General features: G+C 37.6%; 1 protein-coding gene across 2 annotated transcripts in view; it reads left to right on the forward strand.

The window, feature by feature from the left end:
* The window catches only part of LOC121738059 (irregular chiasm C-roughest protein-like), an 85,506-nt gene that overhangs the window by 40,363 nt on the left and 27,515 nt on the right, over positions 1-17,628 (forward strand). For both annotated transcript variants that reach the window (XM_042129877.1, XM_042129878.1), the window contains exons 7-10: positions 7,858-7,933; positions 11,978-12,060; positions 15,412-15,514; positions 16,470-16,603. In XM_042129877.1, coding sequence (XP_041985811.1) covers positions 7,858-7,933; positions 11,978-12,060; positions 15,412-15,514; positions 16,470-16,603 — 396 coding nt within the window. The remainder of the gene's footprint in view (positions 1-7,857; positions 7,934-11,977; positions 12,061-15,411; positions 15,515-16,469; positions 16,604-17,628) is intronic.

Raw genomic sequence — 17,628 nt, forward strand, 5'->3', positions numbered from 1 at the left:
ATTTGTATTCCTTGTGCTCATTGCCGAGCCACTATAATAATTATAAAATAAAGAAAACTATTGATAAAATTACTTAATGTTGATTTAAATTACAAAATAAGTTGAAGGCTTGGCTTGAATGTGATCTGAAAACTTTTTACGATAGATATATTGCATGGCTATGCAATATTTTGCTTGGCTCCTTTTTACATTAAATTTTTTGGTGGGATTATTTTTTCGTAACCAAGTTACATGGTATTACAACTTCTCGCTAAAACTCGAGAACGTTTAAGCCAATCCGACTAATTTTAGTCTTGAAAATATATCCGTGGAAGACCATGGAAGGATTATTGGAGAGGCAATAGCGTGTAAATAGCTAAATTGCCTGCGGGATAATACAAAGTTCTCAAAAAAAAACACTCCGGAACCCGTATCATGCCCGACTAACCTGTTCCATAGTCAGCAGGGGTGCTCATCAGGCAATTGCAGTAGCAGCAAGCCCGTTGGATCTTGTAGGAGCAAGATGATTGTCTTCTGTAGCGCAAGTGGTCCGCTCCGGAGCGTAGCTGAAGTACTCTTGAATTTTGATGCACTTTGGTCGGCCGACCACACAAAAAGTTCACAGCGATTATATAAAAAAAAACCAAAAGGGAAAGAAACTTGAAATTCCAGCTGGATTAAGCCTTTTCAAGGAAAAATTATCAGAACAAAATTTTCTCGAATGCCATCAAATCCGGTCCGCGGCAAAAAGCGGCCAGCAAACACTTGTCATCTGTCAAGTGTCAAAGATATGTATTCTTCGTCTTCTTCGGACAGTGGTGAATTGCCATATTATGTTAAAGGTTCATCCAACGGTTGATGAACAGAAACTCCCAAACTGAGCTACATCCCAACAGTGGAAATCAAACCCAACACAAATCCAGAGTGTAATTCGAGAACTTATTATTTAATTATTAAGGAAATTAAGGAAATATAATATATTAAATTATAACAAAATTAAGTGCACAACTACGTTAAGTGATACGAAGTTCACCGGGAGTCGGGACATCTAGTAATGTAGGTATAAATAATCCACATACGGATGCAAAGGCCTTTATTCCCGCATCCTTTCATATTTTATGCGTTTCTAAACATTATGCTAGGTTCTTTTTGGTATTTATTCAGATATTTTTTTTCATTTAAATTTGTGCTCTGAGTGCAGCCTGAATCTAGGTTATCGCGATGGTCTAATTTCATTTGATCATAAAAAGACTTAATTAATTAAATAAAATTATTGAAATAAAAACTACATCACTGCCGGTAGAAATGAAAACGAAACAGCTGGAACAGATTAAGCAGGCATACATTTTTGCCACGTTTTAGAATGTTATAACTTCCACTCTGGTAATGCGACTAATCCAAAAAATCAAACATCGTCCTTCTCTCTTCACACTCACGCCCGTCTTTCATATGCCAGGTGAAAAAAATCAGTCAAAGTAAAGCCAAGTTAATTTTTTCTTATTAGCTCGATAAACATACAACATTTTAAAAACCCGCCAGGTCAGTGTTTCAATGATAGAGTCTTACGGTTATGGCAATATATGAAAAATTCGTGAAAATTAGATGAATCTTTGTGATTTTTTTCTATCGAGAAATTTTTAAGATATCGTGTTCCCGTTAGGTCGGATCTTCAGAAATATAATGTAGTATCTATGTTTAAAAAGAAAACAATTCGGAGCTTATTATAAGTATAAAAATGAATTATGAAATCGACAATTTTGGATTAGTCGCCCCCTTAAGAAACTTTACAAGATCTTTTACGAAAAATTTACAATGCACACTACGCGCGAAAAAACAATATTGGCACATAAAATATTTTTTCCATGCTCTATAATTCTACTGTGCCAAGTTTTATCAAAATCATCCCAGTAGTTTCGGAGCCTATTCGATACAAACAAACGTTTTTTTTTTCGTTTTTTATACTGTTTAACTCCAACTTTTTTCGTCAGTTTTTTATACAAATTAACATGCTTTACCTAAATATTTGAATTCACATGTTCCAATGGAGCATAACTATTGCCGTGGTTAATACATTGTAGGTAACCCATTTTGCTGACCCTATATAGTTTTAGTGGTCAAATAAAATGTACCAATTCCATTTAATGAGCCGTAAAGGTAGATCTTAATGGTGTGTTACAAAGTGTTCTGTTTTCGGTAATGTAATTACTACATACATACATACATTTTTATAAAAAATAAAGAACTAGATGACGCCCGCTAGTCGGTTGCGTCAAAATTCGTTTATCATGCGGGGATCGTACATTTACGAGATGAGAAGTACCCTATGTCCTTTCCCGGGACTGAAAGTATCTTCATTCCAAATTTCAGCAAAATCGGTTCAGCGGTTTGGGCGCGAAGACGTAACAGACAGACGGACAGAACAGATAGACGGATACACTTTTGCATTTATAATATTAGAATGGACATGGATCTGTAGTATTGTCCTGAGATCCCAAATGATCGTCCTGCATCGTTCCTACAACAACAAAAAACTATATCAAATCTGTCTGCAGGCTACGATGCCAGCCACATACAGCACAGACAAGACTGTTAAGACAGACAAACAGATTTCAACTTAAATCACCCCTCTTTTCGCCGGGGGTTAAAAACTAGATCAAAATCGGTCCACCCTTTTGTTTGGCACGGACACACAGACAGACATGTAAATCACCGCTCTGTTTTAGTCGGTTAGTAAAATGATGAAGACTAATGACTTTGATGATGATGATGAACCTAATTAGGAGTACAATGAGATAGTGCATAATTCTGAGCTAATTCCAGCCTTTAGATTGACATTATTAGACAGATTAGCTCATCAGAATTTGGGTCAGAGCCTGCATAATACGGTCAAATTTAATTGTAAGGATGCTTGTCCATCGCCACCTTCACGGGACGTCACCGACAAAAATTAAAATGAAACGCCACCGTGATTGAGATTGAGCGACACAAATGTGATTTAGACTACTGCTGCCTTCGACAGAATCAGAATCGAATCGAGAATGGAATCAGCTTGAGGGCTTTTGCTACCTCCGACATATATACTAGCGCACGATCGTGCTGCGGCTCAATTTGGAACTAATTCGATCTCAACGGTTTTTGCCACTCCTGACAGCTATACTAGCGCACGATCGTGCTGCGGCTCAATTTTAAACTTATTATGCCTGTTTTCACCAACCGCCTCCTAACGCTAAGTGGTCCCCTAGCGGCCATTAGAGGAACATATCCTTCAAGATTTCACGAATTTTATGTGTCACGTTCGTTCTTAGGGCGTAAGAACTTTTGCAAAACATTACTTTTTTTTTAATGTGTTTGTTTTAGGAGATATTTGGCCCGCAAAGATCGCTAGGGAACACTTAGCGTTAGGAGACCGTTGGTGAAAGCAGGCATCAGACTCGTAGATCAAAATCCTATCAGTTTCGGGGATGCTGCAGGTTTCATTTTGCTTTACGCCACTACAACGCAGCGGCGGCAGGTCGCTAGACCCATGTCGGTAGAAAATGAAATCTATAGCCTAGGTCATAAGGTGGCATTTTATTTGAATTTTTGTCGGCGACGTCCCGGTGACGGCGACGGTGGACAAACGACCTAAAAGCATTGTTATTGTGAGCATTTAGGGGTTGAAAGACAAAGGTTCTACAAAGGTTCAATTTGTAGGCATAATGGTGATCTACTTAGTGCCTACCTTGAGTTATTAATACACTTGGTAATAATTAATATTGTCCCACTTTAGGTACAATTTTGATAGGCACTACAATCTTAAAGCCGAAGTTTTTAAATGTCTAAGAAATTTAAATGTATATATTATATATATTTAATTTTTTTACTGTGTAGTATTTAAAAAAATATTGATCAAAATTTGAAAATGGCAACCTTTAGACTAACTTACTTCGTGCGATTTCTATGTATGCTTACAAAGAAATTCAGCAAGCCTAAGGGTCAATTTAGACCGCAACGCGACGCGTAGATGCAATTTGTACTGAATTGACAGATTTCGTGAGTGTGAGATGTCTTGCGAATCTGTCAAATCAATACAAATTTAGAAATGCATCTTCGCGTCGCGTTGCGGTTGAATTGACCTTTAGGCTTTGCCGTGATCTTATCTAAAGGTTGTTCTGCCTTAATTATTATGCTGAAGGTATCCTAATTCCTAACCAAAGTTTCAGTTGGATATCACTCCTAAAAAATCATGTTTATCTACATCTCAATGTTAGTACGGAGATGTAACAACATTTTTCTTGTTTATCACTGCTCGGTGGTCAAATTTTGCGAATCTCGTCAACCCTTTTTATGTTGCATCTTTTTCGTCCACTTTATTAGATTCGTGACCTAATCTTGGTGTCTCGTAAAACATTGTTAGTGCTACCCGCAAATTTTATGTGCCAAAAAAGGCACTTTATATGTCATATGTTTTGATGGTCATAAAGAACCCTTTATGGGCCACCCAATTACTTTTTACGACCATGACCAGCGTTTGTTCCGTTTTGACCATTTTTTCACTTTAATGATTATTCTGTACATAAATTTTCATGGTCCATCTTGTTTTCGATTGAAATTTTACTGTCCCCGTTTGATGACGGATTAAATCCTTTTTTAGGGTCCGTAAGAGTTTATTGTCGAAATTAATGTCTTACTCCCCCAGCACCTATTGTTAAAAGTTTAGGGTTATTATTGTTTTTGTCAGGAGCTGGCTTTTTTTTTATATTTAAGTGCTAATAAACTTTATTTATGTTTTGGACATTAGCTAGAGGCTAAATTGTTAGTTAAAGAGTATTTTTTGTTTCTTTAACACTATATTTTGATATTATTTTGTTGTAATTGAAGATATCATTTCTAATTTTGGCAATTTGTTTTAATCAACACTAGCCACCAATATATCCTTTCACAATTCTATACCACACCACATTAAATTTAAATTTTTCTCCCCAAGTCAAGTCCAAATTATGAAAAACAGAAGAACTTCCCAAGGGAACAATGCTAAATTTCCGATAATTCATTCATGTTATCAGCAAATAAGATGATGTAAGTATTTGCTCGATTTTTTCATAAAAAAGTAACTACAGTAAAAACACATCCCAAAAAACTCGCGTTCAATTGGATTATTGAAAAAACAAACTTGAACGGAAATAATTCAATAAGCGGCCCGTCCGGCACTCCATCTAACGAAATATCAACAGTCGAAAATACTCAAATTGAATAGAATAGGCGCACTAAAAATTATTGCTGTGAGTGTGTACGCACTAGGACACAGATGGTATAAATATGATGCTGACCACAAAGTGGAAGGAAGTTGGATTGTCACAGGTGACGCAGCTAAATAAAATTTATCCTCTCGCTTAAATATCCCTGTAGAACTGTATTTCTCATGATCGCATTTTATTAGTACTAAGTCTACTAGCATATTTTATAGTACGTGAAAAATTTATAAACAACTGACTTTAGGAAATCTGACAAATAATGATGCGTTTGGCGTTTATATTACGCACATAGGTTTTTCTTATTATACAGGATGTAACAAAAATAAGTGATAATACTTTAGGGTGTGTACGTGTTCCTTGTAGAGTACACTGTGAAAGTAGCAGCGCTGAAAGACCAACATTTTTTTTCACTTTTGTATGGGGAAACTCGTGACGCCCTTGCCCATACAAAAGTGAAAAAAAAATCGTCTTTCAGAGCTGCTACTTTCACAGTGAACTCTCTACAAGGAGCACGTACGCGCCCTAAAGTATTATCACTTATTTTTGTTACACACTGTATATAGGACAAAGGTATTGTCCAATGATATTTTACTTATACAGATCTGTTACGTCCATTTTCCGTTACATTTTCCGGCTTAAATCTCTTCTGAACAATTTTCAAATTCAAAATTGCACGCATTGACAAATTTGACAGATAAGTGAAACAAAAGATACGAATGCCATTTACATAAAAGAGACAGCTCTATTTTTAAACGTCGAACTGCAAAGTTTCTTGTGCGTGGAGAGTAACCTAAATAGCCGTAGAGTGGACACTTGATACAAAAATATTAGTAGGTAAGAAATGAAATAACTTAGGTAAGAGTTAATTTTACTTATTGAAAATTTTAACATTGAAATAATTAATAATGAAATATAAGTACTACATTAAATACATATTTTATGAATACCTTCAAAAATATTTTATTTGTTTCTTTTCTTTCTCTTTGAAATTTTGTGTATAATTTCTTACCTAATCTAAAAAAAAACAGTATTTCTAACCTAAAAAACAGTGCGGTACAGTTGCATATGATATCGCATAGCATATAAAATAGAATACAAATAAACTGCAATTGTAGGCATTTAAGTCACGGTCTAACAGTCATGTGGCGAGTCTGCACTAACTACTCTTAGATGTCTGCTGCGCACAGATTACTAGTAAGTATATATTCTGCAGCGCAACCATCCTTATCGTTCTTGCGTCAAAACCGTATCGCTGTCTCTTTCTTCACCTGAGCTATGAGGAGAAATTCGATTTTTTCCAGATTGTTCAAAAAAATAATTGAAAATGTAAATAATCGAGGTATTTATTTCATACAAGACATGTGGTAAGAAATTCCATGTGTTTTGATTACTTTCGAGTCATAATTGGTACATTTTCGAAACACACACGACGGCATTTTCAATTTATTTAGGTAAGACAAGACGCGGCACGTTCGTGACTGCGCTCGATGCAGACTAAACAACAGACGGCCCAATTGGGCCGTATTTGAATCTTCACAACGCGCGCGGTAGTAACATAATATCTGCTTTGAGTTTTTCATATTATATCATTGGTATTATCTAATAACATGGGAATGAAATAGTACATGAAGTTTGGACTCCACTGGAACCAAATTATTACCTTGAATTTACAGAATAAGTTACCCAAGTAAAATTAAAATGAAACTACCGGGAAAATAAAATTCGTGTCCCCAAATGCGTACAACCATGGAAACAGGGCATCCATAAATATACAGGCTTAGCTGTGGAACTGGAATAATATAATGGCAGCTGCATTTTTAAAGCTAGCACTAATCTATCGGTTTCCTTTTTTGAATTTAGAGATAAAACATGGCGCCTGTTTTTATCGGTTTGTGCAATTAAGGTTATTTCTTTTTAAGCCCTGACTTAAACGTAGCATTATTGCTACAAAATTTATGTGTCTGTGTGTCTATCTGTATCATTGAACCTCTCAACTATACTAAGTGATTTTTATCTGCGTGATTAAAGATGTTTAAATCTTTAAATCATCATAATAATATTATTTAGCTCATGATGTCATTATGTTGAATTCAAGGAAAAATAACGTGTCGAGTTTAGGCAAATTTTATTTTACGAAGACATTATTCTATATTATTGACATCATACTTCAAACAGTAATATTTTAAATTACTAATACGAACTAAAGAGTTCTTATTACAACACATTATATCATCAAGCTATATCGGGCTCCAAATAAAGATTTATTTCGTTAATTCGATGTTACGATATGCTTATATGACGTCATTATCTTCTTGGATATATTCTAATATATGAAAATAAGTCGGGTTTTCCTTCCTGACGCTATAACTCCACAACGCACGAACCGATTTCCACGGTTTTGCATTCGTTGGAAAGGTCTCGGGCTCCGTGAGGTCTATAGAAAAAAAATATCAGAAAATATTCAAGAGAAAAGCAGGAAAACAGGGAAAATCATTTTATGGCCAAACAAACGTTTGCCGGGACAGCTAGTAGTAAATAAACCAGAAAAGTTTTAATCGAATAATTTCTTAAAATTTAAGAATATATTTTATAAATATTTATGATGCCTATGGGATAAATTTACTAATTTTGTATATCTTTGCAGGTGAAATACGCACCCAAGGTCAAGATCCACGTGAAAGCTGGCAGAAGGGTTCCCGAAGGGTCTGATGTGGTTATAGGTAAGACACTATCCTTATTATGGTCCCCAACTACAAAAAATTGGTCCCATATCATGCTCATTAATTTGTACCACAGTACGACTATCTAGTTCTAATTCTGGTCCTATATCTCAGACCTGTTGTTTTCTACTATTATGCTCTGGTCATACCATCCTATCCCATAGACAATTTGCACTTAAAGGAGGCAGAATGTTGCCTGATGATGAGCAGATTAGTAAGTTTTGTAGGTTGAACAATTTTTTTATAATCACGCCAGTTGTATTATAATGTAAGATATACACTATTTTACGGTGATACGAGTACTATAATAATATGCTCCTAAGGTACACAATACCCAGGAAAAATATCTTCCTTGGAAGTTCGAAGGAATTCGACGCTACCTGTATTGTTTCAAAAACGCCAATCAGCATTACGTTTTTCTAGTGGAAAGATAATTCTTGGAAACGTCTATACTTTGGACTAAAATGTGTCACTTCGAATTGGTTTACGCAATTTGGATAATAATATTTTGTTTGTTCTTTGAAGTACTTTTAACATAGAAATCGCTAAAGAGCTGATGTGTCATCAGTCATCACTTCATCATATTTATGCTATGGGCAAATTTATGATTTGTGGCATTTCTCACTCACGCTCATAAAGTTAATATACCTAACGGAATAGAGAAATAACCTCGAGCTGTCAAACGAAACCGAAATTGGTTTCATCTGTGTGAAAAAATATGTGCACGTATACACTTACACAAGCATGATTGAAAATGAATTCTATGAGATTAAATTGTCAACGTGCGGCACGTGCCGAATGGACGTCAAAAAAAAGAGTGCTGCTGTCATGTATTACGCGTCTCGCAGTGCTACTGATAGTGACATCTTGCTTGCTCAGGCCTTTGTTTCTCTATTCCGCTAGGTATATTAACTTTATACTCATACTTCATGGAGACAAGTCAAAAGTTAATTCTTTCGGCGCCGCTACTTTCATAATGAGAAAAAAACATACCCTAAAGCACCCATTTCCAAAGCGTGCTCTCAGTGGGGCACTGGAGCTCCGCTAAGGACTTGTGCTTTTAGAATTAATGTCATTAGATACCAGCATGGAGAGAATAATTCATTCAATGACAATTTTTTTTTTGTTGTGATTCCGCCACCAAAAAAAGTTGAGAGCCGCTGCCCTAAGGGTCTGCCCACTGCGACTTTTAGTAGCGATGCAGTCAGTCAGTCGCATTTGCAACTCCATACAGGACACACAGCTAGCGACTGCATCGCGACTGTATCATCTATACTTCTACCCCCTTACTAATAAACGTTGTGTGCTTTGAATAGTTATACAGTGTTTTGTTCCTGTCACACAAGTTACATTTTTAATTGGATTGAAGAAGACAAAACACTGTATAACTATTCAAAGCTTATACAGCGTTTATTAGTAAGAGAGATATTTACCTTAATATTATAATTGGGAAGAGTTTGTTTGTTTGTTTGAACGCGCTAATCTCAGGAAATACTGGTCCGATTTGAAAAATTCTTTCAGTGTTAGATAGCCCATTTATTGAGGAAGGCTATATGCTATATTTTATCACGCTAAGACTAATAGGAGAATGTGGAAAAAACGGGGGAAATTATTTGAAAGGGCTTATCTCGCGAACGACTGGAGCAATTTTTATGTTATTTGGCACAGATAAGAAGTAGACCACGTGAAGGTCGTGAAGGATCATGATAGGCTATCGATTTTAATAATTTTTTTTCAGTGGCTATAATTGGATGCTGTTAAGCATTGGTGTGTCATCCCACATCGGACTAGTTTTGAGTAATTGGTGTTTTAAGTTTTTTTGGAATAATCTTTATTTTCTGCTTATTTTAAGCAAAAAAATGTTATTGTGCGGTATCTTTTTTTTTTTGTTGAAATGCGTAGATTATGATTATGAAAAAACATTTTAATTTTACATTCAGTTTTAAGAGAAAACGTATAAAAATGGTTAATGCAACATTGCTATAGGACTTATTACATAGCATTAATGTCCTTTGTGCTATTTCACATAAATGCAAAATTCTGATTTGTTCTTTCAATACAGATGTGCTTTAATTTTAACAAAATGTTATAAAATTACCTTGTCACGCCCAAACCGCTGAACCGATTCTTCTGAAATTTGGTATGGAGATACTTTGAGTCCCGGGAAAGGACATAGGTCCCTTTTTATTTAAAAAAAATGTACGGTTCCCAGGCATTAAATAAAAATGATTTCAGCTTATACCGCTACCGGCTACGTGGATTTCGATGATATTTGGTATACAGATACGCTATGTCTCGGGAAAGGACATAGGATACTTTACATCCGGGAAAAAGGTACGGTACCCGTATGATAAACAAAAATGATTTGCGCCTAAACCACTGAACCGATTTTGATAAAAAAGGCGCAAAATAGGAAATAAAAAAAAAATTCTATTTTGCGCCTAAGCCGCTGAACAGATTTTGATGAAACTTGGTATGGAGATACTTTGAGTCCCGGAAAAGGTCATAGGATCCTTTTTGTCTCGGAAAAATGTACGGTTCCCAGGCGTTAAATAAAATGATTTCTGCTTATACCGCTACATGGATTTTGATGATATTTGGTATGCAGATACGTTATGTATCGGAAAAGGACAGAGAGTTCCCGCTTCTTCTTCCCTTCCCGCGCTTCCCGGAGAGTCCTCTTATGTATCGCGCACACATTTGGGCACTATAAAATTACTCCTGTGTAACTGGCCTGGTTTCATTGAAACCAGAGTGCTCTTGTGATTGCGCACACACTTGGGCACTATAAAATTACTCCTGCGTAACTGACCTGGTTTCATTGAACCCAGAGTGCTCTTGTGTACTGCGCACACACTTGGGCACTATGATATTACTCCTGCGTAACTGGCCTGGTTTTATTGAATCCGGCCACCGCCCTGAAATCGGTGTGGGAGTTTTTTTATTTATTATAATTACCAGCATTGGACATTGGGCATAATTATTGAAATACTCGTTAGTCTAATTAAATTATTAATCTAATTGCAAACTAAAATTATTAGAATACATTTTATACATATTATTATTAATCAACTTACGGGTAATTTCAGATGCACAATTACTTCATCAATCTGATTAATTTGTAATCTGATTAAAATTACTAATTACTTTTTGCCCAACTCTGCACGTGATAAACTAATTATTTCTACATCAACTAAATTTAATCAAAATCGGTTCAGCAGCTTAAACGCAAATTAATAAAGTTTATTGCGTGAAAACCGAATATTTTCCATGATAAAAAATATTATCCTATGTCCTTCTCCAAAACCTTACGTAAAATATAATCTACTTGTACTCAATATCGATATCTTATGCCAAATTCATTGTTGTTGACTGCGCGGGAACCGTACATTTTCCGGGACAAAAAGCATATAATGTCATTTTAATTGATTCAAAGTATCCGCATACAAAATTTTATCAAAATCTGTTCTGCGGTTTAAGCGCAAATAATTTTAGAAACATAGTACATAAATGCTATATACAAAACCTCACTTACAGGAATAAGCATTAACCATTTTTGTACTCTAGAATATGCTACAGTTGGTTTTCAAAAAAATGGATTTCACTGTCGTAAACCTTATGTTATAAAGAACAAAACTGCATTATTAACTCAAAACCCGATTTTATGTGGGATGAAACACCAATGCAACAGCAGCCATATATTTTATACCCGTGCGACGCCGGGGCGGGTCGCTAGTAATATACAGGGTGTAACAAAAATAAGTGATAATACTTTAGGGTGTGTACGTGTTCCTTGTAGAGAGTTTACTGTGAAAGTAGCAGCGCTGAAAGACCAAAATATTTTTTCACTTTTGTATGGGGAAACTCGTGACGCTCGGGCCCTTGCCCATACAAAAGTGAAAAAAAATTTTGGTCTTTCAGCGCTGCTACTTTCACAGTAAACTCTTTACAAGGAACACATAACACACCCTAAAGTATTATCACTTATTTTTGTTACACACTGTATAAACATCCTTGTAAATCTGTATTTTCGTTTTGTTACAGAGTGCACAGCTGAAGCGAATCCGAACAATCTCACATACAAATGGGTGATGAACGATTCCGTTGTGGGCAACAGTTCGGTACTGGTAAGTTCAAACTTCAATATACTTCAAACGAGACAATCCATACTTCCATACTAATATTATAAATGCGAAAGTGTGTCTGTCTGTCCGTCTATCTATCTGTCTGTCTGTTACCTCTTCACGCTCAAAACGCTGAACCGATTTTGCTGGGCATGGAGATACTTTGAGTCCTGGGAAAGGACATAGGATACTTTTTATCCCGGAAAAATGTACGGTTCCACCGCGATAAACGAGTTTTGGCGCAACAGAGTTGCGGGCGTCATCTAGTCTTGTATATTTATACGTTTTTCTCGGCATCGGCTGCAGGTATTGCCAAGAATATGTTGGGAGTATTGGAAAAAAAAGCTTTATAATGTCTGTCTTTGAATTGCTATATTATCAGTTTTTACATCTTATTTAATTCTCGTATCACAATGTTAGGCCGCGTACTCCTCCGAAACGGCTTTACTGATTTTAACCAAATTTTATATGCATGTTCAGTGGGTCTGAGAATCGGCTACTGGGTACTTTATATATTGATAAGTGCATTTGTTGAATAAATAATAGTAAATTATTTCAACTCGAGACTGACGGCGACCATTGTTTGTGCGACGGGATAGCGATGGACGTTGCCATGGTGACATATTTATTTAGTAACTTCAATAAAATAATACGGGCGGAATACTTTATATGGCAAAGAAACGTTTGCCAGGACAGCTAGTAAGTATATTATTTAATTATTTTTATTATACACTAAATTTTGTAGCTTGAAATTTAGTAAGTATATCGATTTGTGCAAAGTAACGCCTGATTCTATTAACGGTTTTTCATCCAAATAATAACACATAGAAATGTGATTTCGCATGGCCTGTTGACTGCACAATGGTTGAATAATTGTTTTTCGTTAATTGAATGAGGCCTTTGTATAATGAATTTCGCGAATATAATGAGTGCGGAGGCGTCGGCCTCATTTCTGACGATAAGTCTAAATTAGGAACTGACTATTATTTCGATCGACTAAATGTTTTGATGATATTAATTTTGGTAAGTAATCAGATTTAATTAGTTAAGGCCGTGCGCCCTTTTTGTAGCGATGCAGTCGCGATACTGTCGCATACTCGAGACTGACGGCGACTTTCATACGTGGCAGAGCCATGCTTCGGCACGAATGGGCCGGCTCGACCGGATAAATACCACGTTCTCACAGAAAACCGGCGTGAAACAGCGCTTGCGCTGTGTTTCGCCGAGTGAGTGAGTTTACCGGAGGCCCAATCCCCTAACCCCTACCCTATTCCCTTCCCTACTCTCAACTATTCCCTTCCCTTCCCTGCCCTCCCCTATTACCCTATTCCCTCTTAAAAGGTCGGCAACTCACTTGCAGCTCTTCTGATGCTGCGAGTGTCCATGGGCGATGGAAGTTGCTTTCCATCAGGTGACCCGTTTGCTCGTTTGCCCCCTTATTTCATAAAAAAAAAAACAGTCGATACAGTCGCGATGCAGTCGACTGACGCGCGTTAGTAGCGATGCAGTCGTGCGCTTCGTAGTCGCGCGACTGCATCGCTACTAAAAGTCGCAGTGGGCGAAGGCCTTAAGTCTTGACGTTTGTTAGTCGCATTTGAAACGCGCGACTGTTGTGATGCAACCCGTGGTTGTAACTTGTAGCGATGCAAGCGCGTAGTTCATAGTAAAAGGAGGGGAAGTAAGTTATCTTCATACAAAGGCACCGCGCGTGGCTTGTATGTGTGCGCCATAGTATCAATGCGTCGCCACGTACGGCACACAACAAAATCTCGGCCAGTTTTACTAGGCTCGTACCGCCGAGATTTTGTTGTGTGCCGTGTGGCGACGCATTGATACTATGGCGCACACATACAAGCCGCGCGCGGTGCCTTTGTATGAAGATAACTTACTTCCCCTCCTTTTACTATGCCGGCCCGTACATCCCGATTCTGATGCAGTGGACAGTTTGTACCTTGGCGTTATTGAATAACAAATATCCACTCATCCGCCAACACAAATGCGACATTTTACCGATTTCGGGTCAATATTTTCGGGGAACTGTCATTTCGTTATGTCACTTTATGCCGCTGGGGATAACAGTTCTGAATATCGAGTTTCGCGTTTAGTCGAAATTCGTTCGTAATTATAATTCGTATTTTATAAGTTTGAATTTTATTTTGCCTCTTGATTAAAAAAAAGTGTGACACTCAGGGACTGCCGCGGTACTGTTAAAGCAATAGTTATGTCCACACTGTGCACTTTCATCTTCAATTTTCATCATCAACTTTCATACTTCTTCTTTTTTATTAATGGCTCCTTTGTGAGTTGCCAGTATCAGAGTGTTTTGGCAAAGACTTTACTTTATGAGATGGCTTTATAAAGAAACAAGGTTACGGTATCATGAGACGCGTACGGTGACTGTTGAAAAATCTAGGGTTAGTCCTGTACACCTTACAATTTATTGACGCATTCAATAACTGAATGCGTCAAGAAACGCAACGCCAATATTGTCATTTTTGAAGTTTTGGATACGGTCAGAGGGCATGCGTCGCGGGCATGCCTCACGTTCGCTGTTGACTGCGCTATAACGCATGCCCTTGACGAGCAGAAACAGGCACAGTGTGGACAAAGCTAATAGCTAGTCTACTCGCATACGTCTAGTCGCACACAGACTTACACATACGAAAACAGTTCCGAAGTCTGTCAAACTGAAGCAACGTTAGACCATGCGCTAGGTTTCTTTTCGTTACGGAATTTCCTGATTCGGTCGCCGCGCTCAAGGTTAATGGCAAATGGTCTGATAGATTGACAAAATGTTTTTTTAACCCCCGCCGAAAACAGAGTGTTATAATTTGACGTGTCTGTCTTTATGTCTGTCTGTTTGTGTGTGCATCTGTCCGTTAAATCCTTGCATCCAAAAAGCACAAAATTTCAGCATGCGATTGAGATAAAAGACGCCAAAAGGAGAAGAAAATACACAGCGTTTTTTTTATGAAATAAGGGGGCAAACGAGCAAACGGGTCACCTGATGGAAAGCAAGTTCCGTCGCCCATGGACACTCGCAGCATCAGAAGAGCTGCAGGTGCGTTGCCGGCCTTTTAAGAGGGAATAGGGTAATAGGGGAGGGTGAGGAAGGAAACCTATTTCCTTCCTCACCCTCAGAGAGTAGGGAAGAGAATAGGGTAGGGGATTGTGCCTCCGGTACACTCACTCACTCGGCGAAACACAGCGCAAGCGCTGTTTCACGCCGGTTTTCTGTGAGAACGTGGTATTTCTCCGGTCGAGCCGGCCCATTCGTGCCGAAGCATGGCTCTCCTACGTATAAGAGCGTACCCGAAATGTTTGCTTAGCGTACTAACATTTGATTTGTTTCAGCGAATACCGAACGTGTCGAGGGACTTCAACGGAGTCGTCATCAAGTGCATGGTCTTCAATGAGGTTGGCAAAAGCGAGGAGACAGAAACTATGGAGGTTACATGTAAGTATTTTGGTAATAATCATGGTTGAAATGGTTGAAATTCGGGCTCAGTCATGATTATCAGTTGATAGTCATCAAGTAACTTCTTCACGCTGAAACGACAGAACCTATTTTGCTGAAATTTTGTATGCTGTGAGTCCCGAGAAAGGACATAGAATACTTTTTATCCCGGGAGAAGCGAGTAGACAGAAACACTTGAGGTTACATGTAAGTATTTGGTAATAATCATGGTTGAAAATCGGGCCCATTCATGATTATCAGTCGATAATCATCAAGTAACGGTGAAACCAAACGAGCGTAATTTTGTGAGCACGATTCACAAACTTACGCTCGCACTAAATTACGATCGCAGAATTTCTGCCACGTAAATATCTTTTCATACAAATCATGACTCACAAAATTACGCTCGTGTGAATCAAACTGGACTTTTGAATATGAAACTGAATGCAACAGAATTTCTGCCAGCCGAAATTCTGCAACTCACAAATTACGCTCGTTTGGCTTCACCCTAACTTCTTCACGCTGAAACGACAGAACCTATTTTGCTGAAATTTTGTATGCTGTGAGTCCCGAGAAAGAACACAGGATTCTTTTTATCCCGGTAAAATGTACGGTTCCCGCGATAAACGAATTTCTGCGCAACGAACGCGGCAATATCTAGTCATTATTATTTGGAATGATAAAAATATTTAGTAAAACAATCAAATATGTATTATCAGAGAAGTTGGTTCCTAGGTAGGTTGCGGACCTAATTAATTTGGTCACGCTAAGTCAAATCCATCCGACCGATCACAGCTACCATTGACATAAGCCGACCACATGACGTAGGTTCGTCAACTGCCTAGGAATCAATTTCCTCGACGGTACATTAAAAATAATCAAAACATTTCAAAATCAAGTCTTACCACATTGGCCATTATAAAAGTTAACGATAATGATTTCATGATTGTCCTAGATCCACCATCATTCCGGAATAGACCAAAGGACGTGGAAGCAGAAGTGGGGAAGCAGGTCACCCTGAGCTGTGATGTCGACGGGTTTCCAGCTCCGGAGATCAGATGGCTGCATTACGAAGAAGATACCAATATTGTAAGTATTGCTACAAAAGATACTACAGTGTGGTCGCATAACAATTTTGGAAGTCATGGTAACTTCTTGAACTTTCCTGGGAATGCGCTAAAACCCCAGACATAGATCAAGATAGATACCGCATGTGTCCTTCCATTTGTATGAAAACGAGCGTGCCACTTTTTTTCCTACCTACTGTGACGTACCGATGATAAGAAACGTGCCCATTAACTAGGCCAACGTTTCTATTCGAATTTCTACAGCTCTATACGGCACAATCAGGCATTTTTAAAATTCAATTGACGTCCGATTCCGAACGGTGGAGGGCAAACTAAAGAACAGAGTTTCGAAAGACGAGCATTGCTCGTCGTTTGGGAGCGCGATATGGCACGCGAAGTACGTACGCATGCGGTATCTATCTTGATCTATGTCTGTGGCTAAAACAGACGATGAGAATGCGACAGTCAAAATATCCGTGCGCATGTAACAGAGACAAGAAACGATGGAATTTTGTGATTTGCGACTGCACTAATAATTATTTAAATTGGTCGTAGCATATAACAGATGCTCCCCTTTGGAAAATAAAGTATTAGAAAGGGAACTGTATTCTCAACTCCAAATTTCTCTTATCCAATTGTCAACAAATCAAAAATTATTTTATAAAAAAGTTGCTAGATTTGGATCAGCTTGGCTTGGCTATTAAGAAACCTTTTTCTCTCTTGCAGACAAAAAAAAACTTCTTGATTAGTAAAGAAAGTAGAAACGAAAATAGAAATAGTTCTTAATGAGATTTTTATAAGCATTTTATGACCAAACATCGACCCTAGAGAGACCCAACAAGACCAATACGATCAACATAATTCTCATTAAACATTGTAAGCTTAAATATAAATCCATCACAGTAATTCCTAATAATTGTAAATTTGTATTAAGAACATTACTTTCAAACGTCGATTCTAATGTATGGACATTGGACATTTGATAGCCAGGTTCGAACATGGGTTTAGAGGCTTTTGAATAAACATCGCTTTCGAATTCAAAGCTAT

The sequence above is a fragment of the Aricia agestis genome, chromosome 22 (assembly GCF_905147365.1).
Source record: "Aricia agestis chromosome 22, ilAriAges1.1, whole genome shotgun sequence".
Lineage (NCBI taxonomy): Eukaryota > Metazoa > Arthropoda > Insecta > Lepidoptera > Lycaenidae > Aricia > Aricia agestis.